This window comes from Papio anubis, chromosome 16 (assembly GCF_008728515.1).
Source record: "Papio anubis isolate 15944 chromosome 16, Panubis1.0, whole genome shotgun sequence".
In the NCBI taxonomy this organism is placed as follows: Eukaryota; Metazoa; Chordata; class Mammalia; order Primates; family Cercopithecidae; genus Papio; species Papio anubis.
This window is the reverse complement of record NC_044991.1, coordinates 32,120,724-32,145,050: the sequence shown is the minus strand read 5'-3', so window position 1 is coordinate 32,145,050 and position 24,327 is coordinate 32,120,724. Positions and strand designations below refer to the sequence as shown.

The 24,327-nt window shown below is 52.4% G+C and overlaps 2 protein-coding genes across 7 annotated transcripts in view; one reads left to right on the top strand and one right to left on the bottom strand.

The window, feature by feature from the left end:
• Nucleotides 1-22,407, top strand: part of SLC25A18 (solute carrier family 25 member 18) — a 29,213-nt gene extending 6,806 nt beyond the window's left edge. For 2 of the 6 annotated variants that reach the window (XM_009216719.2, XM_009216720.4), the window contains exons 3-12: nt 1,759-1,851; nt 9,398-9,617; nt 10,677-10,799; nt 10,998-11,053; nt 12,195-12,285; nt 13,360-13,478; nt 18,677-18,842; nt 19,448-19,602; nt 21,112-21,187; nt 21,613-22,407. In XM_009216719.2, the coding sequence (XP_009214983.1) occupies nt 1,812-1,851; nt 9,398-9,617; nt 10,677-10,799; nt 10,998-11,053; nt 12,195-12,285; nt 13,360-13,478; nt 18,677-18,842; nt 19,448-19,602; nt 21,112-21,187; nt 21,613-21,754 (1,188 nt within the window). In that variant the 5' untranslated portion in view covers nt 1,759-1,811 and the 3' untranslated portion in view covers nt 21,755-22,407. Of the gene's footprint in view, nt 1-1,758; nt 1,852-6,673; nt 7,075-9,397; nt 9,618-10,676; nt 10,800-10,997; nt 11,054-12,194; nt 12,286-13,359; nt 13,479-18,676; nt 18,843-19,447; nt 19,603-21,111; nt 21,188-21,612 lie in introns of those variants that run through there. The other 4 variants (XM_003905192.5, XM_009216723.4, XM_009216724.4 and 1 more) reach the window with 3 other exon arrangements.
• Nucleotides 22,408-23,678: 1,271 nt separating this feature from the next.
• ATP6V1E1 (ATPase H+ transporting V1 subunit E1) overlaps nt 23,679-24,327 on the bottom strand; it is a 39,006-nt gene continuing 38,357 nt past the window's right edge. Inside the window, exon 9 of the mRNA XM_031656497.1 lies at nt 23,679-24,255. Within this exon, the coding sequence (XP_031512357.1) occupies nt 24,193-24,255 (63 nt within the window). The 3' untranslated portion in view covers nt 23,679-24,192. The remainder of the gene's footprint in view (nt 24,256-24,327) is intronic.

Genomic DNA, 24,327 nt, shown 5'->3' with positions numbered 1-24,327 from the left:
GGGTTTGGATGCAGAAAGAGTGTCCTGGGTGAAGGGGACAGTATGTGCAAGACTTAGATGCAAGACTGACGTGTTCTGAAAGCAAGAGTTGAAAGCAGGGATGAGGGAGAGGAAAACCAGGGCAGGCTGTACTGGAGTGGGAGCCTGAGCCGAGAGCCTCGGGAAGGCAGCAGGCCCAAAACGGCCCCTGGGCCCCTTCACCCACTTGGCAGTCCGGAAGGTGGATTTGAGGGCAATAAGGCTGAAGGCAAGGAGCTGAGTTAGGAGCTCTCAGGCATCCCAGGGGACAATCGGTGGTGATCTAACACTGGCTGCACAGAAGGGGAAGCCAGAGGAGTCAAGCCAAGGGAATGGGACATTTTTAAATGGGAAGAGCGAAAAGTGGTGTGATCTGGGGAGCTTGGGAAACGCTAGCACGCTCCTCCCTGCAGCTCACCAGCTAGTATCGTTTCTCTAAATAGTGTGTCTTGTTCACAGTATGATCCTCAGTTACAGTGTATTAAGAATCACTTTTCCGGCCGGGCGTAGTGGTTCAGGCCTGTAATTCCAGCACTTTGGGAGGCCAAGGTGGGCAGATCACTTGAGGTTGACGAGTTCCGGACCATCCTGGACAACAGGGTAAAACCCCATCTCTACTAAAAATGCAAAAATTAGCCAGGCGTGATGGAGCATGCCTGTAATCCCAGCACTTTGAGTGGTTGAAGTGGGATTATTGCTTGAGCCCAGGCATTCACGACCAGCCATAGCAACATGGCGAGACCCCATCTCTACAAATATTTTTTTTTTTTCTTTGAGACGGAGTCTCTGTCTGTCACCCAGAATGGAGTGCAGTGGCGCGATCTCGGCTCACTGCAGACTCCGCCTCCCGGGTTCATGCCATTCTCCTGCCTCAGCCTCCTAGGTAGCTGGGACTCCAGGCACCCTCCACCATGCCTGGCTAATTTTTTGTATTTTTAGTAGAGACGGGGTTTCACCGTGTTAGCCAGGATGGTCTCGATCTCCTGACCTTGTGATCCGCCCGCCTCAGCCTCCCAAAGTGCTGGGATTACAAGAGTGAGCCACCGAGCCTGGCCTACAAATAATTTTTTAAAAATTAGCCGGGCGTGACGGTGCACACCTGTAGTCTCAACAACTCAGGAGGCTGAGGCGGGAGGATCCCTTGAGCCAGGGAAGTTGAGGCTGCAGTGAGCCAAGATCACGCCCCTGCACTCCAGCCTGGGCAACACAGCAAGACCTTTTACAATTTTCTGTACCTTCTGGATTTTCTAATTTTTTTTTTTTCTATTACTTTAAGCACTTTAAGAAAGGGAACAGATGTTCATTAGTAACAGAAAGTAATGGATCATTCCCGTTAGCTCATTATCTTCTAGCAAAATAGGGTGGGCCACAGGTGAGTTCTGGTGGTGGGGTTCAGGCGGGGTGGCTGGAGCAGCCTCTGAGTGCTGCTGGGTGGTGAGATCAGTTGACGGTGACGCGCCTCCTCTCTGACTTCCTCCCCACTTCCTCCCAAAACTGTCTGCTTCTGACTCCACGCCAAAACCATCCTTAGCCACCTCCACGCTTGAAAACTAGAGTCTGGAGTGGTGAGGAGGTAGGACTCGGTATCTAGAAATACTCCTGGACGTGCAGCACCTGGGCGCTGGAGGACTAGCCCGGGGCCAGCCACAGCAGCACGGTGTCTACCGTTGAGGGGTTCTTACAGTGTTGAGGAGAGAGTTCCTGAAGCCCCCGTGACCCCATCTCTCTCTTTCCCTGCAGGCAGCTTCGGTTCCTAACTCGCATCCTTCATTCCGCAGAGCAGAGACAGCGCCATGGTTCTTCCCTGCCCTTCAGCCCTGGACAGTCACCAAGGCCAGGCCTTTTTGTTCTCTACGAAGTTCTCTCCCAGTAACCCTTGTTCTCTAGGCTTTTTCTCTCACCCCTCCCTCTCCACTTCATTGTTTTACTGTGAAGTGTCTCCTCATTGGCCTCTCACTGACCGCCCTCAACCCATTCTTCCAGAATAATTGTCCTCATACCACATTCAGTGCGATGTTTTCCCCCTTTAAAAGCATTCAGTGTGGCCGGGCAGCGGCTCACGCCTGTAATCCCAACACTTCAGAAGGTGGAGGCGTGTGGATCAGCTGAGCACAGGAGTTCAAGACCAGCCTGGGCAACACAGCAAAACCCCATCTCTACAAAGACGTTTTTAAAAAATTAGCCTGGCATGGTGGCATACACCTGTGGTCCCAACTACTTGGGAGGCTGAGGTGGGAGGATCGCTTGAGCCTGGGAAGTGGAGGTTGCAGTGAGCTGAGATTGCGCCACTGCACTCCAGCCTGGGCGACAGAGCCAGATCTTGTCCCCCTGAAAAAAAGAAGTATTCAGTGTTTTGTTACTGCCTACAGGATCACGTTTAAACATTCACTTTTCATGTTGTGAAAATGCCAATCGGGGCCGGGCGCGGTGGCTCAAGCCTGTAATCCCAGCACTTTGGGAGGCCGAGGCGGGTGGATCACAAGGTCAGAGATCAGGTTCATTCCATAATATGTGAAACTCGCCTCTACTAAAAAATACAGGTCCAGTCGGGCTGTATGATGCCTCTGAACCTGCTTAGAGCTGAGACGCGTGGAACTTCAAGGAGCTGCAGCCGCCACTGCACTCCAGCCTGGGAGACAGTGAGACCTCGGCCTCAAACAAAAAAAAAAAAAAAAAAAAAAAAAGAAAATGCCAATCGAAAAGAAAAACAAAAAAAAAAATGCCCTTTTAGGAGGGCACATACTGTCTCTAGCCACCCAGGCTCCCCGCATGTGGCCTAACCTGCCTTTGCTGCCTCCTTCCCACAGTTCTGTTCCCTGAACCCTCTGCTCATACCACGCCCACATCTAGGCTCTGCACACCCCACCTTCTGCTTCTAAATGCTTCCTTATGCTTTTTTTTTTTTTTTTTTTTTGAGACGGAGTCTCGCTCTGTCACCCAGTCTGGAGTGCAGTGGCCAGATCTCAGCTCACTGCAAGCTCCGCCTCCCGGGTTTACGCCATTCTCCTGCCTCAGCCTCCCGAGTAGTTGGGACTACAGGCACCGCCACCACGCCTGACTGATTTTTGTGTTTTTAGTAGAAACGGAATTTCACTATGTTGGCCAGGCTGGTCTCGAACTCCTGACCTCATGATCCACCCACTAAGGCCTCCCAGAGTGCTGGTATCACAGGCGTGAGCCACCGTGCCTGGCCAATGCTCCCTTATTGTTATTATTATTATTATTATTATTTATTTATATATGTATTTTTCGAGATGGAGTCTCGCTCTGTCACCCAGGGTGGAGTGCAGTGGCGCGATCTCAACTCACTGCAAGCTCCACCTCCCAGGTTCGAGCGATTCTCCTGCCTCGGCCTCCTGAGTACCTGGGATTACAGACACGCGTCACCACGCCCAGCTAATTGTTGTATTTTTAGTAGAGACATATCAAATTCCTTCTTAATATGATTCAGTTATCGAATGTGAATTGTCAATGCACTTGTCTTCCCAATGCACAGTGACACAATGTCATGGCCAGATGCTGCATCCCGAGCAGTGACAGGGAGCCTCTGTTGTCCAGGTGGCTGATTTTCTAGTCCTTTCCCACTTTGATTCCAGAGTTTCAGGTGTGTCTTCTCATTGTTCTGTATCCCAGCACTTAGATTATGATTCATACACTCTAAATTCCTTCAGAAAAGACGATAGAGGAGGCCTGGCGTGGTGGCTCACACCTGTAATCCCAGCACTTTGGGAGGCCGAAGCGGGCAGATCACGAAGTCAGGAGTTCGAGACCAGCCTGGCCAACATGGTGAAACCCCATCTCTACTAAAAATACAAAATTAGCTGGGCATAGTGGTGTGCGCCTGTAATCCCAGCTACTGGGGAAGATGAGGCAGGAGAATGGCTTGAATCCAGGAGGCAGAGTTTGCAGTGAACCAAGATCATGCCATTCACTCCAGCCTAGGTGACAGAGCAAGACTCCGTCTCAAAAAAAAAAGGAAGGTGAGGAAATGTGGGCCATTGGCTGCCAGTCTGAAGCATTCAGCAAACCTTAAATGACTCAATAGTTGAACAACTGTCCCTTTGTTGACCAAATTATTTGGCAACATAGCAAGTGCCCTGGCCAGGCAATGTGGCTGCCCCGGGTGCCATTTGCTGCAAGAACGCCCCTTGCCGGGGATCCTTTAGGCCTATGTTGAGAGAACCCAAGGGCTTCCCTGTGGCGGGGTGGGCTGTGTCACTTTACAAGTCTATTCCCGGCCAGGCGCGGTGGCTCACGCCTGCAATCCCAGCACTTTGGGAGGCCGAGGCGGGCGGATCACGAGGTCAGGAGTTCAAGACCAGCCTGGCCAACATGGTGAAACCCCGTCTCTGCTAAAAATAGAAAAATTAGCTGGGTGTGGAGGCATGTGCCTGTAGTCCCAGCTACTCGAGAGGCTGAGGCAGGAGAATGGCGTGAACCTTGGAGGCGGAGGTTGCAGTGAGTCAATATAACACCACTGCACTCCAGCCTGGGCAACAGAGTGAGACTCTGTCTCTTAAAAAAAAAAAAAACGAAGAAGTCTATTCCCATCGGTGCTGGAACCACTAGGATTTCAATTCTGTGGAGGGCAAGGCCTTGCTTTGTTCCCCAGCTGTGTCCTTGCTGCTTAGAACTGCAAATGGCATACAGTAGTCACTCAACAAATATCTGTAGAGTGACTAACACGTAGGCTTGTGGGTTGCCTTGGGGAGCAATTATCGGTCCTGGTGCCAGGTTTGGGGTTTTCATGGTGCTGTGACTCCTTTCATACCTTGCCTGGCTAATGGTTTCATCTTTGTTGCCTGTTTACTCATGCCTTTACTGCTGCCAGGAATCTTGTCAAGTCACAGGCTTTGATTACCACAGGCCTGCTGAAGGGAACTTCCGGGGCTGGATGTGCAGCAGCTTGGTACAGCCTCGGGGTAGGGAGGCACACGCTCCCGCCCAATGCTCGTCATGGGTGGAAACACTCACGTCTGTCTAGCTATGCTGTGGAGTGGCTCTGGGATTAGGGTGTCCCTGATTTCTCTGGCATCTGTTAAATACCGCTATTCCAGTAGCCAGGGAGCCACAATTTTGTTTTGTTTTGTTTTGTTTGAGACGGAGTCTCACTCTGTCGCCCAGGCTGGAGTGCAGTGGCGCCATCTCGGCTCACTGCAAGCTCCACCTCCTGAGTTCAAGCGATTCTCCTGCCTCAACTTCCCGAGTTCCCGAGTAGCTGGGATTATAGGCATATGTCACCACGCCCAGCTAATTTTTTGTATTTTTAGTAGAGATGGGGTTTATCCATGTTGGTCAGGCTGGTCTCGAACTCCCAACCTCAGGTGATCTGCCCTCCTCAACCTTCCGAAGTGCTGGGATTACAGGTGTGAGGCACCGCGCCCGGCCCACAGTTTCTAAAGTAGTAATTTAGCCCTAGAAACAGCAGGGAATGTGGTTATAAGAGCAGTCACAATGTTCTCAATTATTGGACTCCCTGGCTTCAGACAGAAACGGTTCTGTCCTATCCCTTTTTTTTTTCTTTTATTTTTTTTTTGAGACGGAGTCTCGCTCTGTCACCCAGGCTGGAGTGCAGTGGCCGGATCTCAGCTCACTGCAAGCTCTGCCTCCCGTGTTCACACCATTCTCCTGCCTCAGCCTCCTGAGTAGCTGGGACTACAGGCACCCGCCGCCACGCCTGGCTAATTTTTTTGTATTTTTAGTAAAGAGGGGGTTTCACCGTGTTGGCCAGGATGGTCTCCATCTCCTGACCTCGTGATCTACCTGCCTCGGCCTCCCAAAGTGCTGGGATTACAGGCGTGAGCCACCACGTCTGGCCAACTGAAGTCCTTTTTTAAAAATTTATTACTTTATATAAACTGTTTTCTTTATTTCTTTTTTGAGACAAAATCTCTCTCTGTTGTCCAGGCTGGAGTGCAGTGGCACAGTCTCTGCTCACTGCAACCTTCGCTTCCCAGGTTCAAGTGATTCTTCTGCCCCAGCCTCTCAAGTAGCTAGGATTACAGGCGCCCGCCACCACACAGGCTAATATTTGTGGGGTTTTTTTTTTGTTGTTTTTTTTTTGAGACAGCATATTGCTCTGTTGCCCAGGCTGGAATGCAGTGGCGTGATGTCAGCTCACTGCAACCTCTCCCTCCTGGCTTCAAGCAATTCTCCTGCCTCAGCCTCCCGAGTAGCTGGGATTACAGGCACGCACCCCTATGCCCCACTAATTTTTGTATTTTTAGTAGAGATGGGGTTTCACTATGTTGACCAGGCTAGTCTCGAACTCCTGACCTCGTGATCTGCCACCATGCCCCGCTAATTTTTGTATTTTTAGTAGAGATGGGTTTTCACCATGTTGCCCAGGCTGGCCTCGAACTGCTGACCTCAGGTGATCCACCCTCCTCGGCCTCCCAAAGTGTTGGGATTACAGGCATGAGCCACTGCACCCTGCCTTTTTTTTTTTTTTCAGGGAGCATAGGGTTTCGCTCTGTTACCCAGGCTGGAGTATAGTGGCATGGTCTTGACTCACTGCAGCCTCTACCTCCTGGGCTCAAACAATCCTCCCATCTCGACCTCCTGAGTAGCTGGGCCACCATGGCCAGCTAATTTTTTATGTTTTTGTAAAGATGGGGTTTTACTATGTTGCCCAGGCTGGTCTTGAACTCCTGGGCTAAAGCGAGCCACCCGCCTCAGCCTCCCAAAGTGCTGGGATTACAGGCATGAGCCACTGCCCCCGGCCGAACTTGAGAACTAGAATGTGTCTTTTGTGCACTACAATGTCACCAGACCGGGAGCAGTGCCCAGCACTCAGTAAATGTCTTCCTGAATGGATTAGTGTAGCACCAAGAGAAAGACTGCTGTCTCCCCCGCCCCTCCTTTCTCCTCCAAAACAAAGTAGCTGGAGGCAGCAAAGAATTGCTGGCAGCCTGGACAGCAGTGTGGAGTGCGGGAGAGCTGGGGACCCTAAGGCAGCTTCCGGGCATCGGAGAGAAGAGGCCCCTCAGGGCCTGGGCCAGCCTGCGCCCAAGCAGAGAGCATCAGGAGAGCTGTTCCTGACAACGCCCCTCTAAGGTTAAAGCCAGCCCCATTCCGGCCCAGCACGGTGGCTCACGCCTATAATCCCAACACTTTGGGAGGCTGAGGCAGGTGGATCACCTGAGGTCGGAAAAAATACAAAAATAAAAATTAGCTGCACGTGGTAGCACCTGCCTGTAGTCCCAGCTACTCCAGAGGCTAAGGCTGGAGAATGGCGTGAACCCGGAAGGCGGAGGTTGCAGTGAGCCGAGATCGCGCCATCACACTCCAGCCTGGGAGACAGAGCGAAACTCCATCTCAAAAAAAAAGCAGGCGGCCTGGCGCGGTGGCTCAAGCCTGGAATCCCAGCACTTTGGGAGGCCGAGACGGGAGGATCACGAGGTCAGGAGATCGAGACCATCTTGGCTAACATGGTGAAACCCCGTCTCTACTAAAAATACAAAAAACTAGCCGGGCGAGGTGGCGGGCGCCTGTAGTCCCAGCTACTCGGGAGGCTGAGGCAGGAGAATGGCGTGAACCCGGGAGGCAGAGCTTGCAGTGAGCTGAGATCTGGCCACTGTACTCCAACCTGGGCAACAGAGCAAGACTCCGTCTCAAAAAAAAAAAAAAAAAAAAAAAAGCAGGCCCCTCCTCAGAAGCTGTTGTAATTGTAGCTTCCGCTTGTCAATTAGGAATATAATGTAGGTTGGTTTCTCAACAAGATCACATGAATTTCAGAAAACACAGTTTAATAGTCAAAAAAGTAACCGTGGAGCATCTTAAGTGTTTTTTTTGTTTGTTTGTTTGCTTTGTTTTGTTTTTTGAGATGGAGTCTTGCTCTGTCGCCCAGGCTGGAGTGCAGTGGTGCGATCTCGGCTCACTGCAAGCTCCACCTCCTGGTTTCAGGCCATTCTCCTGCCTCAGCCTCCCAAGTAGCTGGGACTACAGGCGCCCGCCACCATGCCTGGCTAGTTTTTTTTTTTTTTTTTTTCAGTAGAGACGGGGTTTCACCGTGTTAGCCAGGATGGTCTCGATCTCCTGACCTCGTGATCCGTCCGTCTCGGCCTCCCAAAGTGCTGGGATTACAGGCTTGAGCCACCGTGCCCGGCCTTGTTTTGTTTTTTGAGATGGAGTCTCACTCTGTCGCCCAGGCTGGAGTGCAGTGGCGCCATCTCGGCTCACTGCAAGCTCCACTTCCTGGGTTCAGGCCATTCTCCTGCCTCAGCCTCCGGAGTAGCTGGGACTCCAGGCACCTGCCACCACGCCTGGCTAATTTTTTATATTTTTAGTAGAGACGGGGCTTCACTGTGTTAACCAAGATGGTCTCCATCTCCTGACCTCATGACCCGCCCGTCTCACCTCCCAAAGTGCTGGGATTATAGGCGTGAGCCACTGAGCCCAGCCCTTTTTTTTTTTTTTTTTTTTTTTTTTTTTAGACAGAGTCGATCTGTCACCCAGGCTAGAGAGCAGTGGTGTGATCTCAGCTCACCACAACCTCTGTCTCCTGGGTTCAAGCAATCTCCTACCTCAGTCTCCCAAGTAGCTGGGATTACTAGCCCACCACCATGCACAACTAATTTTTGCATTTTTAGTAGAGACAGGGTTTTACCACGTTGCCCAGGCTAGTCTTGAACTCCTGAGCTCAGGCAATCCGCCCACCTCAGCCTCCCAAAGAGTTAGGATTGCAGGCATGAGCCACCACGCCTGGCCATCTTAAGTATTTTATTGTAGTTCTGAGACACAATGAAAGGGATTCCTAGGGCCGGGCGCGGTGGCTCAAGCCTGTAATCCCAGCACTTTGGGAGGCCGAGACGGGTGGATCACAAGGTCAGGAGATCGAGACCATCCTGCCTAACACAGTGAAACCCCGTCTCTACTAAAAATACAAAAAACTAACCGGGCGAGGTGGCAGGCGCCTGTAGTCCCAGCTACTCGGGAGGCTGAGGCAGGAGAATGGCTTAAACCCGGGAGGCAGAGTTTGCAGTGAGCTGAGATCCGGCCACTGCACTCCAGCCTGGGCAACAAAGCGAGACTCCGTCTCAAAAAAAAAAAAAAAAAAAAAAAGAAAGGGATTCCTAGTTCATAGCAACTTCTCTTAAAATCCTTTCCCATCCCATCTGCTTCCTCCGGCGCCACTCCCATGCCTCTGTCCAAAATGCCCCAGACATCCTTTCCTCCAGCCTCAGCAGGCTGTATCCTGCTCTCTCATTCCCCTTCCTTCTTATCTGATCCCCAGAGTCCAAAAGTTCAAGGATTCTGATTTGAATCCCAAAGTCCAAGAGGTTTAGGAAGGGAAAAAAGTGGAGCAAGCAGGCTGCATGAATCCACTAGTGACATGCGTCCTCGCCCATCTGTGAGGTGTGTGTTTCTCTGACCACAGGGGAGGAAGCTGCAGCCCAGGGAGGCCGTGACTTGCCAGGAAGGTGGCTCGGGCCAGGCTGCACTCAAAACCCGTGCTCTGTCCACACTGCTGCGGGGCCAGAGCCAAGGAAGCTTCCACTTCTTCCCTCAGCCAGCCCCAACAGCGGCTACCCCAAGGAGCCAGCAGCCCTGTGTCCTGGGATCCCCAGTCCCTGCAGAATGGCCCACCAAGATCTGAGGTGAGCGGGGCGGGGGCAGCCAGAGGCCCTGGCCCCTGGGCCTGGGGAGAGAGTCGCTATGGTGATAGCACATCCAGGTTTCTGAAGAATAAGCTGAGTCCTGGGGAAGAGCAAGAACCCTGCTCCCCATATCACATACACACTACCTCTACTGCGGCAAATACATACACACAAGCTTCTGTGCACGTGTATATTATTGTTCAACATAGTTTGTTTGGGTTCATCTTCTCTGACTGCCAAGTTTAGTTCACAGTTCTCTTTATCGTCCCAAGTCTCTTCCTTTGTGAAAGGCCCACTGTCATCCACTCTTACCACTTCCAGGTAAATCCATCGCCAAATATTTTTTTCACAGTCTGCCTCCCGCCTGAAAGATAAGAAAAGTTTAGTGGGTTCCAAGGAGTCTGAGAAGCTTTGTTTTTTATATCTGGTCTTCCAAAGCTCCTATACCCAGCAGGGTGGGGGGCATGTTATCTCAACTGTGGCTTGACTTTTGGCTGGAACGAGATCACCTCTAGGGCTGACCGACTTGAAGCCCTCACTGTGGGAAGTGCCTGTTCTCTTATTATGAACAACAGCGGCATTCTCCCCAGGCACGGTTTCCATAGTCCTCAGCAACCCTGGAGTGAGTTCCAAGGGAATGCAGGCCCAGAGAGGCGAGGTCACAGTCGGGATGGAAACTTGGTTCTGCCTGACCTTCAGCCAGTTTGTGTGAGAACCGCACACGTGGCTCCAGGCCTGCCGAGGAGCCAGAGGGCGGGCCGGGGAAGCTCGGGGCAGAGCGGTGCCCTGGTGGCGGCCCATGGGGGCAGAGCTGGGCTCCTCCCAGAAGCCCCTGCAGGTCCCAGCTCCAGGGACTTCCCTCCCGGGTTGCAGCAAGATGCCTCAGCCCTGGTGAGTGCGGCTGTCCTGTCTGGACCAGACCCGGGCCAGGGAGGCTGAAGAGCGTCTCTGGACACCTGTGGGGCTGGGGTTCCCCACTGTCTGTGCCCCTGCCCATTCCTGGCTGCATCCACTCCCTAACCTGTCCCTCCCTCTGCCTCTTTCCTCCCCGTGTCCTAGCATCACAGCCAAACTCATCAATGGAGGTGTAGCAGGGCTCGTGGGGGTGACCTGCGTGTTCCCCATCGACTTGGCCAAGACTCGCCTGCAGAACCAGCATGGGAAAGCCATGTACAAAGGAATGTAGGTGCTGGCGGGAGAGCGTGGAGGGCAGAGGCGCCCGGAGGAGGGATGGGGCCCCCTTCCCTCCAGTCTCCAGGCAGCGCGCGTGAGCGTGGGGGCTGGGGAGCTGGTCAGCTGGGATGTGCCCGCGGGAGCAGGGCATGGAGGGGGCTGGGCGGCCTGCTGCACCCTGACTCCTACTCTGGCCTCTGCTTTCAGGATCGACTGCCTGATGAAGACGGCTCGGGCGGAGGGCTTCTTCGGCATGTACCGAGGTGGGCTTCTCAGGCCCCCTGGGAGGCTGGGCAGCAGGTGTGAGCGTAGGGGACCTGGGGAACTGGTGTTCCTTCCGTTGCTGTGGGGATGGGGCCGGGGCTGCCAGGGGGTCCTTCCTGATGAGCCTCTGTGCTCTTGGGTGGAGTCAGAGGCAGCTCTGGGTCCCGGTAAGGCTTCCAGAGCACACCCCCGCCCCCGCCTCACTAAGAGCAGGCGAGCCCACCCTGCCTGCCGGCCTCTCTCTGCCGGGCTAGAAGTGAAGAGAGAGAGGCTGAAAGGGACTGAGCGAAGGGGCCTGAGCGCCTGGCAAGGAGTTCTGGTTGCCTCCTCCCCAGCACGGTCCAGCGCTGCCACGGTCCCTGCGGGGCCCCCAGCCAGCAGGCCACCTTGGACAGTGGATCCAAAGCTGGAGTTGGACAGGAGCTCATATGCTTGTGCCACCGAGAAGCGAAACACAAACCCTGGAGAGCCCGGAGCCAGCAGCCAATGGGACTGGCTTGTGCGGCACCGAGGAGCAGAACCCCAGTCCCTGCGCCTGGCGCCTGTCACTGGGAACTGCTGGTTTATCATCCGCGACCCCACCAGCAGCAACAAAAATCAAATGGCTTCCTGATAACCAGACTGAGGAGTCCGCAAGAAAAAAATACGTAAAAAGAGGAGAATGTGGAGCCGGGCGTGGTGGCTCACGCCTGTAATCCCAGCACTTTGGGAGGCCGAGGTGGGCGGATCACGAGGTCAGGAGATCGAGACCATCCTGGCTAACACGGTGAAACCCCGTCTCTACTAAAAATACAAAAAATTAGCTGGGCACGGTGGTGGGCACCTGTAGTCTCAGCTTCTCGGGAGGCTGAGGCAGGAGAATGGCGTGAACCTGGGAGGCGGAGCTTGCAGTGAGCTGAGATCGCGCCACCGCACTCCAGCCTGGGCGACAGAGCGAGACTCTGTCTCGGAAAAAAGAAAAAGAGAATGTGGTAGGGAGTGGAAATGGAAAGTTATTTCAGTGAAACAGGCCCAGGAGCCCCACCTGGCCCCCAAGATGCTCTTCACTCAGAGACTGGCCTGGCTAGGGCTGAGGGGCAGACCCGGGAAACTGTTATTTCTGGGATGGCCTTGACTCCCCATCTTGTCCTTCACTTCCAGGGGCTGCCGTGAACCTCACTCTGGTCACTCCAGAGAAGGCCATCAAGCTGGCGGCCAACGACTTCTTCCGGCAGCTGCTCATGGAAGATGGGTATGGCCAGGTCGAGTGGGGTTGGATCCTTCACTGTGTGTTTGCGCGATTCTGCCGCCCCATCCTGCCCTGCCCGCACCCATGCCGAGGCCAAGCTGGAGAGCAAGCGGAGAACGAGCTGGTATACTCTTCGGGTGCGTGACAGATAATATAGAGAACGTATAGAACACACCTACAAATCCATCAACTAGGCAATAAATTTTTAAAAATCAGCCACCAAGCTGGGTGCAGTGGCTCATGCCTGTAATCCCAGCACTTTAGGAGGTTGAGGAAGGAGGCCGCTTGAGCCCAGGAGGTCGGCGGTTGCGGTGAGCCGCGCCGTAACGCCTGTAATCCCAGCACTTTGGGAGGCCGAGACGGGTGGATCACGAGGTCAGAAGATCGACCATCCTGGCTAACATCAGTGAAACCCTGTCTCTACTACTAAAAATACAAAACGGTCAAGGTGGGTCTGCCTGTAATCCCAGCACTGAGGCCTGCAGATCGTGGATCACGAGGTCCGAGATCGAGACCATCCTGGCTAAATAATGCAAAACCCCGCCTCTACTGGGGTACCAAAACTACAGCCGGACAGGTAAAGGGCCTCTGTAGTCCCAGCTACTCGAGTTTGAGGCAGGAGAATGCAACCCGGGAGGCGGAGCGCAGTGAGCTGAGATCCGCCACTGCACTCCAGCCAGGGGATACACAGCGCAGACCTGGCCCTTAAATTGCTGCAGTGAGCCATGTTGGTTCCACTTACTGCCAGCTCAAGGACGGAGTGAGACCTCAGCTCCCAGGAAAAAAACAAATCAACCCCAAAGTCACTTAGCCTCTGCGCCTCACATTGCCCTGCGGATGTTCCTGGAGGATCAGGCAACGCCCTTGGTAGTTTCACTGTTTTCAGCTTCCACGAAAAGCGTACTCTTGCAGGCTTTGTTTTAAACTTAGTCCCCTGTCAGTACAGAGACCACACCTAAGGGCTAGCTGATGACTTGCCCAGCTGGGTGAGTGGCAGCCACGGAGGCCATCCAGGGAAAGTCCCCCTCTCACAAGAGGGCAGCTGCGGCTGAAGGAGCCTGACGCCTGTTCCCATAGGATGCAGCGGAACCTGAAGATGGAGATGCTGGCCGGGTGTGGGGCTGGGATGTGCCAGGTGGTGGTGACCTCTCCCATGGAAATGCTCAAGATTCAGCTGCAGGATGCTGGACGCTTGGGTGAGGCCTGTCCCCACCTCCTATGGGAACAGTAAAGGGCTGGGATTGGAACCAGGCACATCCCACATCCCACCCTCATTTGCTAGGCTGTGTGACCAGTCAACTTTCCAAGCAGGTAGAAGTCTTTGGCCAGGCATAGTGGCTCATGCCTGTAATCCCAGCACTTTGGGAGGCCGAGGCAGGTGGATCACTTGAGGTCAGGAGTTCAAGACCAGCGTGCCCAACATGGTAAAACCCCGTCTCTACTAAAGATACAAAAATTAGCCAGGTGTGGGGAAAAAAAAAAAAGTCTTCGTTTATGGTTACCCATTTCATCAATGCTGCCAGCTCCAGAACAAATAGCAGAAACGAGAATGTTGATTCAGAGGGTCAGAAAATACTTTATGCTTCTGTCATATTTTCTTCACAATTAGACTTGATTTCCTAAAGATTTTAAGAAATGCCGCCGGGCCTGGTGGCTCTCACCTGTAATCCCAGCACTGGGAGGCCGAGGCGGTGGATCACCCTGAGGTCAGGAGTTCAAGACCAGCCTGGCCAACATAGTGAACCTGCCTCCCTACTAAAAATACAAAAATTAGCCAGGCATGGTGGCAGGTGCCTGTAATCCCAGCTATTCGGGAGGCTGAGGCAGGAGAATCACTTGATCCCAGGAGGCGGAGGTTGCAGTGAGCAGAGATGACGCCATTTGCACTCCAGCCTAGAGGACAAAAGTGAGACTTCATCTCAAAAAAAAAAAAAGCCGGGCGCAGTGGCTCACACCTGTAATCCCAGCACTTTGGGAGGCCGAGACAGGCGGATCACGAGGTCAGGAGATGGAGACCATCCTGGCTAACACGGTGAAACCCCTGCCTCTACTAAAAATACAAAAAAATTAGTCAAGAGGGTGGCTTGTAGTCCCAGCTACTCAGGAGGCTGAGGCAGGAGAACATGTGAAACCCGGAGGGCGGAGCTTGCGGTGAGCCGAGATCGCGCCACTGCACTCCAGCCTGGGCGACAGAGCGAGACTCTGTCTCCAAAAAAAAAAAAAAAAAAGAGAAATGCCAATGACTGGCTCACTGAAACCTCCAGTCAGTAAGTATTTTGTGCTGTAGAAGCTGGCTTTTGGTGGAAAGGCATAAAAAGGGATAAGAGAATTATTCCCATTCTTTTGTTTTTTCCTGGAAGAGAAGTTTGGCCCTTTCCTAAATTCTAGTCCTCTCAGAACGATGGAGTGGTGTTGGCTCAGCATGGTACACTCCTGTAATCCCAGCTACTCGGGAGGCTGAGGCAGGAGAATCACTTGAACCTGGGAGGCGGAGGTTGTAGCGAGTGATCACACCACTGCACTCCAGCCTGGGCAACAGAGCGAGACTCTCTCTCAAAAAAAAAAAAGCAAGCACTATGGAGTGGTGTAGATGCCACAACCCATATAGTAAAAGCTAGAGCTGGCCAACCGTGGAAGGGATGTGGGGGCCTCTCCTTAGGGCTAAACCACAGCGACCAAATTAAATACACTAACCCATAATGCACCTAATGCAGCACCAGCAACGGGCATACAGTCAGTCCATGCAGTGCCCTTCCCTTCCTCAATTCAGCTGTGCACATGTGCTGTGCGAGAATTCTACTAGATTTCTAGATTGAATCAGACCAGCCTGGACCAAATAAAACTGCGGGAGAATAAAGTTTAGGCACAGATGAGCCCCCACTGTGTTTAGTTTTTCAACCTGTGTAAGAAGTTTAGTATTCCAAAAGCATTTAGAAAGAAGTAAAAGATAGGATATCAATAAATTATGGTGCATGTAAAGATGACAATGGGGAAAATAATGTTCATATTGATCAACTAATTGCTTAAAGTTAATTATTTGCAGCCTGCACCTAGATTACTACCATAAGAAAATATGTGTCTGCCAGGTGCAGTGGCTCACGCCTATAATCCCAGCACTTTGGGAGGCTCAGGTGGGCGGATCACCTGAGGTCAGGAGTTCGAGACCAGCCTGGCCAACATAGTGAAACCCTCTCTCTACTAAAAATACAAAACTTAACCAAGTGTGGTGGTGTGCACTTGCAGTCCCAGCGGCTTGGGAGGCTGAGGCGGGAGAATCGCTTGAACTGCAGAGGCGGGGATTGCAGTGAGCCAAGATCAGGCCACTGCACTCTAGCCTGGGTGATAGAGCAAGATTCCGGAAAAAGAAAAGAAAAGAAAAGAAAATTTGTGCAAAGGCTGTGTGCAGTGGCTCCCAACACTTTGGGAGGACGAGATGGGGGGATCACTTTAGCTGAGGAGTTTAGGACTAGCTTGGGCAACATAGTGAGACCTTGCCTCTAAAAAAATACAAAAATTAGCCAGATGTGCTGGCGTGGGTCTGTGGTCCCAGGGACTCAGGAGGCAGAGGTGGGAGGATTGCTTGAGCCAGGAAGGTTGAGGCTGCAGTGAGCGATTGCGCCACTGCACTCCAGCCTGGGTGGCAGAGCAAGACCCCGTCACAAAAAACAACAAACAAAACAAAACAGGCCGGGTGTGGTGGCTCACGTCTGTAATCCCAGAACTTTGGGAGGCCAAGGCAGGTGGATCACCTAAAGTCGGGAGTTCAAGACCAGCCTGACCAACGTGGAGAAACTCCATCTCTACTAAAAATGCAAAATTAGCTGGGCGTGGTGGCGCATGCCTGTAATCCCAGCTACTCAGGAGGCTGAGGCAGGAGAATCACTTGAAACCAGGAGGCAGAGGTTGCAGTGAGCAGAGATCGTGCCATTGCAGTCCAGTCTGAGCAACAAGAGTGAAACTCCATCTCAAAACAAAAACAAAAACAAAAGCAAAACAAAGCAAAAACCACGAAAAAGAAAATGTGGCCCGGGCACAGTGGCTCACACCTGTAATCCCAGCACTTTGGGAGGTCAAGGTGGGTGGATCACGAGGTCAGGAGTTCAAGACTAGCCTGACCAACATAGTGAAACCCCATCTCTACTAAAAATACAAAAAATTTGCCAGGCATAGTGGCAGGCACCTGTGATCCTAGCTACTTGGGCGGCTGAGGCAGGAGAATCACTTGAACCCAGGAGGCAGAGGTTGCAGCAAGCCGAGATCACACCACTGCACACACCAGCCCAGGCGACAGTGCGGGATTCTATCTCAAGAAAAAAAAAAAAAAAAAGGAAAAAAAAAAAATGTGTGTGATAACCAGATTCCTAGTATGAAATATTTTCGGCAGGGCGAGGTGGCTCACACCTGTAATCCCAGCCCTTTGGGAGGCCGAGACGGGCGGATCACGAGGTCAGGAGTGGCCAACACAGTGAAACCCCATCTCTACTAAAAAAATACAAAAAACTAGCCGGGCGAGGTGGCGGGCGCCTATAGTCCCAGCTACTCAGGAGGCTGAGGCAGGAGAATGGCGTGAACCCGGGAGGCAGAGCTTGCAGTGAGCTGAGATCGCGCCACTGCACTCCAGCCAGGGCAACAGAGCAAGACTCTGTCTCAAAGAAATATTTTTCTGGTGGATACCAAACAAATTTGGGACATGTCATTGGGAAATAGCTTCCTTTTGGCAAGGACTTATAATCTTTTTTTTTTTTTTTTGAGACGGAGTCTCGCTCTGTCGCCCGGGCTGGAGTGCAGTGGCCGGATCTCAGCTCACTGCAAGCTCCGCCTCCCGGGTTTAAGCCATTCTCCTGCCTCAGCCTCCCAAGTAACTGGGACTACAGGCGCCCGCCATCTCGCCCGGCTAGTTTTTTGTATTTTTTAGTAGAGACGGGGTTTCACCGTGTTCGCCAGGATGGTCTCGATCTTCTGACCTCGTGATCCACCCGTCTCGGCCTCCCAAAGTGCTGGGATTACAGGCTTGAGCCACCGCGCCCGGCCCAAGGACTTATAATCTAAGCAAAGCTTCTCAAACACTGAAATTTAGGAAAATAAATATTCACAGAATTTCAGTGTCGTAAATCCCATTGTTGTTAATGGGCCTCACGGCATTTAATGTTATTATTATTTATTTATTTTATTATTATTTATTTATTTTTGAGGCAGAGTTTCACTCTGTTGCCCAGGTTGGAGTCCAATGGTGCTATCTTGGCTCACCACAACCTCTGCCTCCCAGGTTCAAGTGATTCTCCTGCCTCAGCCTCCCGAGTAGCTGAGATGACAAGTATGCACCAACACATCCGGCTAATTTTTGTTTTTGTAGAGACAAGGTTTATCCATATTGGTCAGGCTGGTCTCGAACTCTCCCGACCTTAGGTGATCTGCCCACCTTGGCCTCCCAAAGTACTGGGATTACAGGTGTGAGCCACCGCGCCCGGCCACCTCACAACATTTTAAATGTGGTATAATTCCATTGTAATGAGTAATATTGAACTTACCAAATGATGGGCTCTGAATTATTTAAAGAATCAAATTCTACCAAATAGGGAAGGGTGGGACGGACCTGCTCACCTCATCTTGGAGGGCGAGCAGAAGGAGGTGCCATGAAAGCCTGAGGGAGACATTCCATCCTATTAGCACTTTAGGGCATGGGAATTTCACGTATGTTCTGCCTAACGGTAAAAAGCAACAAATTATTTTTGTGTCTAAAAATCACCCAGGCCAGGCACAGTGGCTCATACCTGTAATCCCAGCATTTTGGGAGGCCAAGGCAGGTGGATCACCTGAGGTCAGGAGTTCGAGACCAGCCTGGCCAACATGGTGAAACCTCGTCTCTACTAAAAATACAAAAATCAGCTAGGTGTGGTGGCACGTGCCTGTTATCCCAGCTACTAGGGAGGCTGAGGCAGGAGAATCGCTTGAACCTGGGAGGCAGAGGTTGCAGTGAGCTGAGATCACACCACTGCAAAAAAGAAACCCAAAATAAGTAAAAATAAAAATGATCTACATAGGCTGAGAAATGGTTTAGAAATGGAAGCCAGATCAAATCCAGTTTTAATGGGAGGGCAAGGAATGGAGCCCTAAGGAATGTGGCGGAGAAGCAAGCGGGCCAGGCTGTGGCTGTGCTCTTGGGAAGCGTTCTCAGCACTGGGATAGCTCCTGAGATACTGTAGACCTTAGGAGGATGTCCTTAGAGCCAAAAATTAACATTCTAAAATTAGGACATTCTTCTGGATGCCAGTCAAGGTGTCAGCCTGGCCTCTGAACTGCCCCGGGGGCAGGGATTGAGAGCCACATTCATAGGAGTGTTTTGTCGCATCTGTCGGGGACCAGGTAGTGATGGGGTCTGTCCTTTCCCTTCCAGCCGTCCATCATCAGGGCTCGGCCTCAGCACCCTCCACCTCCAGGTCCTACACAACGGGTTCGGCTTCCACCCACAAACGCCCCTCTGCCACCCTCATCGCCCGGGAGCTGCTCCGCACCCAGGGCCTGGCTGGGCTCTACAAGGGCCTGGGTGCCACCCTCCTCAGGTGAGCCTTTCTTCCGGTTCCCTTGGACAAGTGCATGGGGGAGGGCATGAGGGCCGGAGAGCTGGCTGTCCCTATCTGCCTCTGTGTCCTTCCCAGAATATCCAAACCCAGGTGAGCAGACGATTTCCGTGCTTCCTGTTTTGTCCAGAACTGGCCAGGGTAGCACAGAATGGGTACCTAGAAGACTGAAGTTTTAGGCCCCTTGCATAGCGATGACCAGGCCCACAAGAAGGCCGCGTGTTTTGTGGCCCAAAGGCACCTAAGAAAGCCCTGTCTACGGAGGACCGCGGAGTTCCTAGTAAATGGGTGGCCGTGCCCCTCATCTTCCCTTGGCCTGCCTGCCCCTGCACAGAACACGTTTCCAGCCTCGGACTTGCCTCTGGCAGTCAAGAGGCTGCAGGTGCTGCAGGGCAGAGGAAGGAGCTGGGAGGGCAGGACAGATGGCAATAGCCCTTTTGTCCCCTGCCGTCCCGGGCACTGAAGAAGGGGTGAGTCCCAGCGGCTTCTCTGTGAGCCCCATAGCTGACAGCAAAGCTCATTGTCTCACCTCGGGCGGCAGCCCCAGGGCGGCTCGGAGCTCAGAGTTTCTCCTCCCTCTTCTGCAGAGATATCCCCTTCTCCATCATCTACTTCCCACTGTTTGCCAACCTTAACCACCTGGGGTTCAACGAGCTCGCCGGTAAGGCGTCCTTTGCACATTCCTTCGTGTCAGGCTGCGTGGCAGGTTCCGTAGCTGCGGTCGCAGTGACGCCTCTAGATGGTAAGGAGGTGGGAGACGTGTCCTTTCTATGGGATGAACAGTAATTTTGCACTTCACAGATGGAACAGCCCGACCCTGGAAGCCGTCTGGGGTTGCAATCTGGCTGCTGGCAGAGGCTCATTAGAGGCCCTTCTGGAGAAAGTGGGCCCAAGAGACTTTCCTTCTGTTTCTCATCCCTGACACATCCCCTCACCTTCCAGATGCTGATTCCTTTAGCTTTTCATCCCCTCAGAAGAGTTGTGAGCCTCAGCTGTAAATTATTGCTGATCTTTTAAAATGTGGGGTTGGCCGGGTGTGGTGGCTCACGCCTGCAATCCCAGCACTTTGGGAGGCCGAGGTGGGTGGATCACCTGAGGTCAGGAATTCGAGACCATCCTGGCCAACATGGTGAAACCCCGTCTCTACTAAAAATACAAAACAAATTAGTTGAGTGTGGTGGCGGGTGCCTGTAATCCCAGCTACTTGGGAGGCTGAGGTAGGAGAATCACTAGAACCTGGGAGGCGGAGGTTACAGTGAGCCAAGACCACACCATTGCACTCCAGCCTGGGTGACAGCACAAGACTCCATCTCAAAAAAAATAAATACATAAAATTTGGGGCTAAAGGCGGGAGCTAAACCCACTGCGAGAAGACAATGCCTCCCTCTGTGTTAGGGCTGCCCGCAGCTCCCCAAACATGCGGGCGGACTTCCTATACCAACAGTAACCTGGCCAGGTGCGGCGGCGGCTCACACCTGTAATCCTGAAACTTTGGGAGGACGAGACAGGAGCCCAGGAGTTTGAGACCAGCCTGGGCAACAAAGTGAGACCCTGTCTCTAAAAGAAGTAAAAACATTAGCTGGGTGTGGTGGTAGCGCCTGTAGTCCCAGCTACTGGGGAGGCTGAGGTGGCAAGATCACTTGAGCCCAGATGGTTGAGGTTGCAGTGAGCTGTGACTGTGCCACTGCACTCCAGCCTGGGCAACAGAGCAAGACCCTGTCTCAACAAAACCGAACAAACCCACGGTAACGTGACTCATTTATTTTATAGCTGAGGCGCAAAGACGAAGACCTCCACTCACAGATCACACAATGCATACAATGGCAGAACTGGTCTCATGACCTTTTTTTTTTGTTTGACATGGAGTCTCAATCTGTTGCCCAGATTGGAGTGCAGTGATGCAATCCCAGCACACCACAACCTCCGCCTCCCCAGTTCAAGCGATTCTCCCGCCCCCGCCTCCCGAGTAGCTGGGACTACAGGCATACGCCACCATGCCCAGCTCATTTTTGTATTTTTAGTAGAGATGGGGTTTCACTATGTTGGCCAGGTTGGTCTCGAACTCCTGACCTTGTGATCCGCCCTCCTCAGCCTCCCAAAGTGCTAGGATTACAGGCGTGAGCCACCGTGCCCGGCCTATGACGCAGTTTTACATGTGGTAGCTCTAAAGGAGGACCCAGCCACTTCGTGTTCAGGGGAGGACACCAAAGGTAAGCTGTTCACTACTTATTTTAACTTTTACTTCATTTAGTTCTGAAAACTCGAATCCAAACCCTCAAGAAAGGCCTGGGCGAGGACGTGTACAGTGGGATCACCGACTGTGCCAGGTGAGAGCCAGTGTCCCCTCAAATGGTGGCTGGGACCAGTTCCTCTGCATGGGTGTCTGCCTAGATCAGATTTACAGACCAGCTGTAATGCTGGGCTCTGGGTTTCTTAGAAGTCTGTCTTTCCCTCACCTCTCAGAGAAAACAGTGTACTGGGAGCCTTTTTCTTCTTTGTGGTATCCCCACAGCATCTCTCACCAAAGATTCTAGCCACATCAAGCCTGTTTCCAAGGCCTTGACCCAACTGCATAAGTAACCAACCTGCACGCACCTAGCAGGCGAGGCACAGCCCCACACCGTTGGCCCCTTGCTCTTGCTGTGGAAGGCACTATTCTCGAACGAGAGGTGCACAAATGGAGAGGCCGCCACCGAGGGCTGCTGGCAGACTGCCCCTGCCCATCAGCTCACCGGCTCTTCTTTCTCCCCAGGAAACTCTGGATTCAGGAAGGACCGTCTGCCTTCATGAAAGGCGCTGGCTGCCGGGCACTGGTCATAGCACCTCTCTTTGGGATTGCTCAAGGGGTCTATTTCATTGGGATTGGAGAGCGCATCTTAAAGTGTTTTGAGTAGACAGAGCTGGAGGTCAGGTCCCTGCACTCGCCGCCCTCTCTCTAGCCCAATTCACTTAGCCTAGAGGGGACAAGGGCAGGTGGGGCCGCTCCAGCCTGCCTTGTCCTCTGCGTTGTAGCGCTACCTCAGTCTCCGGAGAAACAGCCCTATACTCTAACAAGTCGAGCACAGCCTTCTTCCCCTGCGTGTCTGCGCTCATTTTCCTTTGTGGGCACAGCTACCAGGGGCTTTCAGAAGCCCCTACCCACCTACTTGTCAACAAAAGTAGTACTTTAGTTGTATTAATTGCAGGACCTTAACAGGTAGTCAAAATAGAAGGGTTGTTTCTATATTTTAACATCTCAGTCAAACTCGGCAATCTTCAGTCAGCTTGAGGATTTAGCATTGTTAATCTTGGACTCTATAACTTATTTAGAGTCCTAGCACTGATTGTTGAGGAAAAGGAGGATCAGAAGTTCAAGGGACCATGAAAGTCCTCAAAGTCAGCACCTCCTTTGAGACCAAGCTCCCTTTCGAATCCCTGGATGGCTGAGGGGGCTGAGGCCGGCTCTGACTGGGCAGCCCGGCCCCTCCCCCAGAGCCCAGGCTCTTACAGACCCCTCCCTGTATCCGAGGAACACTATTTGAAATAAAGGTGAACAGTTACAATCTCATTGCTTCATCAGTGGGTACAGCACAGGCTGCAGTGAATGGTGTCACCATCTGCTTTTCTACGTCCATTTCAAACCCCAACATTAAAAAGGGCAGAGAAGCAGACCCCCGTGACTCTTCAAACTGTTATTCATGGGGGTAGAGGAACACAGCCACAGGGAAACATCTGCATGTTAGTGACACTGGGCTTTAAGCCTTGATTCTATCCCTTCCTAAGTGCGTCGTCTTGAGGAGCTAAGTTTGCTGTGAGAGCTGTCCTCATGCACCTCGGTTCCTGCCCCACAGGCTGCTACAGGAGAAATAATGCCACAGCAGCGGGGCCAAGTCCTAAGAAAATCAGCACCTGCTGCAGGAGCTGGTGTTTACAATAGTCCCACCTACTGTGAAACCGGGGCTAACGAGGAAGAGGATGGTGCCAACATGGTCAGCCTTGGGAACCGCACTGTTATGAGAACTGCATTTGAGTATGGGCCCTGGAGACAGACCTCAGTTCAAGTCCCAGCTCCACCATGTACTAGCTGCAAGGCCCTGGGCAGCTCTTAGTCGTCACCTACAGAAAAATAAAACATGCGGCAGGGGAGGAAGAATAGGGCCTCTGTGAAAGGATCTGGTTCCAGCACACGGTGACCTGCTCCAAAATAACTCGGTTTTTTGGGTCGGGCGCAGTGGCTCACGCCTGTAATCCCACCACTTTGGGAGGCCGAGGCGGGCGGATCACAAGGTCAGGAGACCGAGACCATCCTGGCTAACCCGGTGAAACCCCGTCTCTACTAAAAATACAAAAAACTAGCCGGGCGAGGTGGCGGTGCCTGTGGTCCCAGCTACTCGGGAGGCTGAGGCAGGAGAATGGCGTGAACCCGGAAGGCAGAGCTTGCAGTGAGCCGAGATCGCGCCACACACTCCAGCCTGGGCGACAGAGTAAGACTCTGTCTCAAAAAAAGAAAAAAAAAAACTTGGTTTTTCTCATTCGGGCAACACTAACACAACTATTTCCTCGATAAAGTTGTACAGCGCTTCTAGAGGCCAGCCCACACTGAAGAGCCATGTGGTGTATGTGGCAGATCACAAGGGTGGAAAGAACGCTCCCCTCCCGGGTGATGGGCTGGGAACGATGAGCAACAGCCCAGGGGACACCCAGAGGATTAAGGGGTCCAGGTGCTGACAGCCATCACCATCAAGTGCCATGGGGATTGGGAAAATACTTCTTTTCTAGGTGCCTCAGTAAGAATTTGACTGTGTCAAAACCTAAATTTGTAGTGCTTTACACTAGAAATCACATTAAATCCATGTAACTCTTTTAATAAATAAAGCATATTCATGGCTTAGATTTTAAATCACATTTACAGATGAGGGAAAACTTCTAGGCCTAAACAGGTAACAGTCAAGCAACTACTGCTGGAAGGAGTGGTGCGCCACACGCACCTTAAGCCTCAAGAGTGGGGGCTGCAGGGCCAAACACCAAACATCACCTCTAGGCCAGACGGAGAGTGGAGACCCAGGAAGCAAACGCGACCACCATCCGCTCCCTCCCCTAGTGCTGCAGAACCAACTGGACACTGTGTTACTTTCAGATGAACTGGAGGTGGGTCCTGATCATATTACATGAAGCTTTCCACCACTGTGAACAATTAGGCAAGGCATGAGTGACAGGAGGGGCATCACTGATAAATACAGAGCAATACTGGGGCAGTAAAGAGGAAGCTACAGAGACATTCGTGTTTCTTCAAATATCAGAAGCTTCCACATCACAGCGGGAGAGCTGAGGATGAGCTCCACCTCCCGAAGGCTTAGTCCAAAAACTTCCTGTTGGCATTTGCACCAAACAAGGCTCCCCGGACCTCTGGCATCATCTGTGGGGAGAAAGTGTAATAAACACGCAATGTCAGCTGGAGGAATTGTAGAGTACCGCACATCTTAACCAC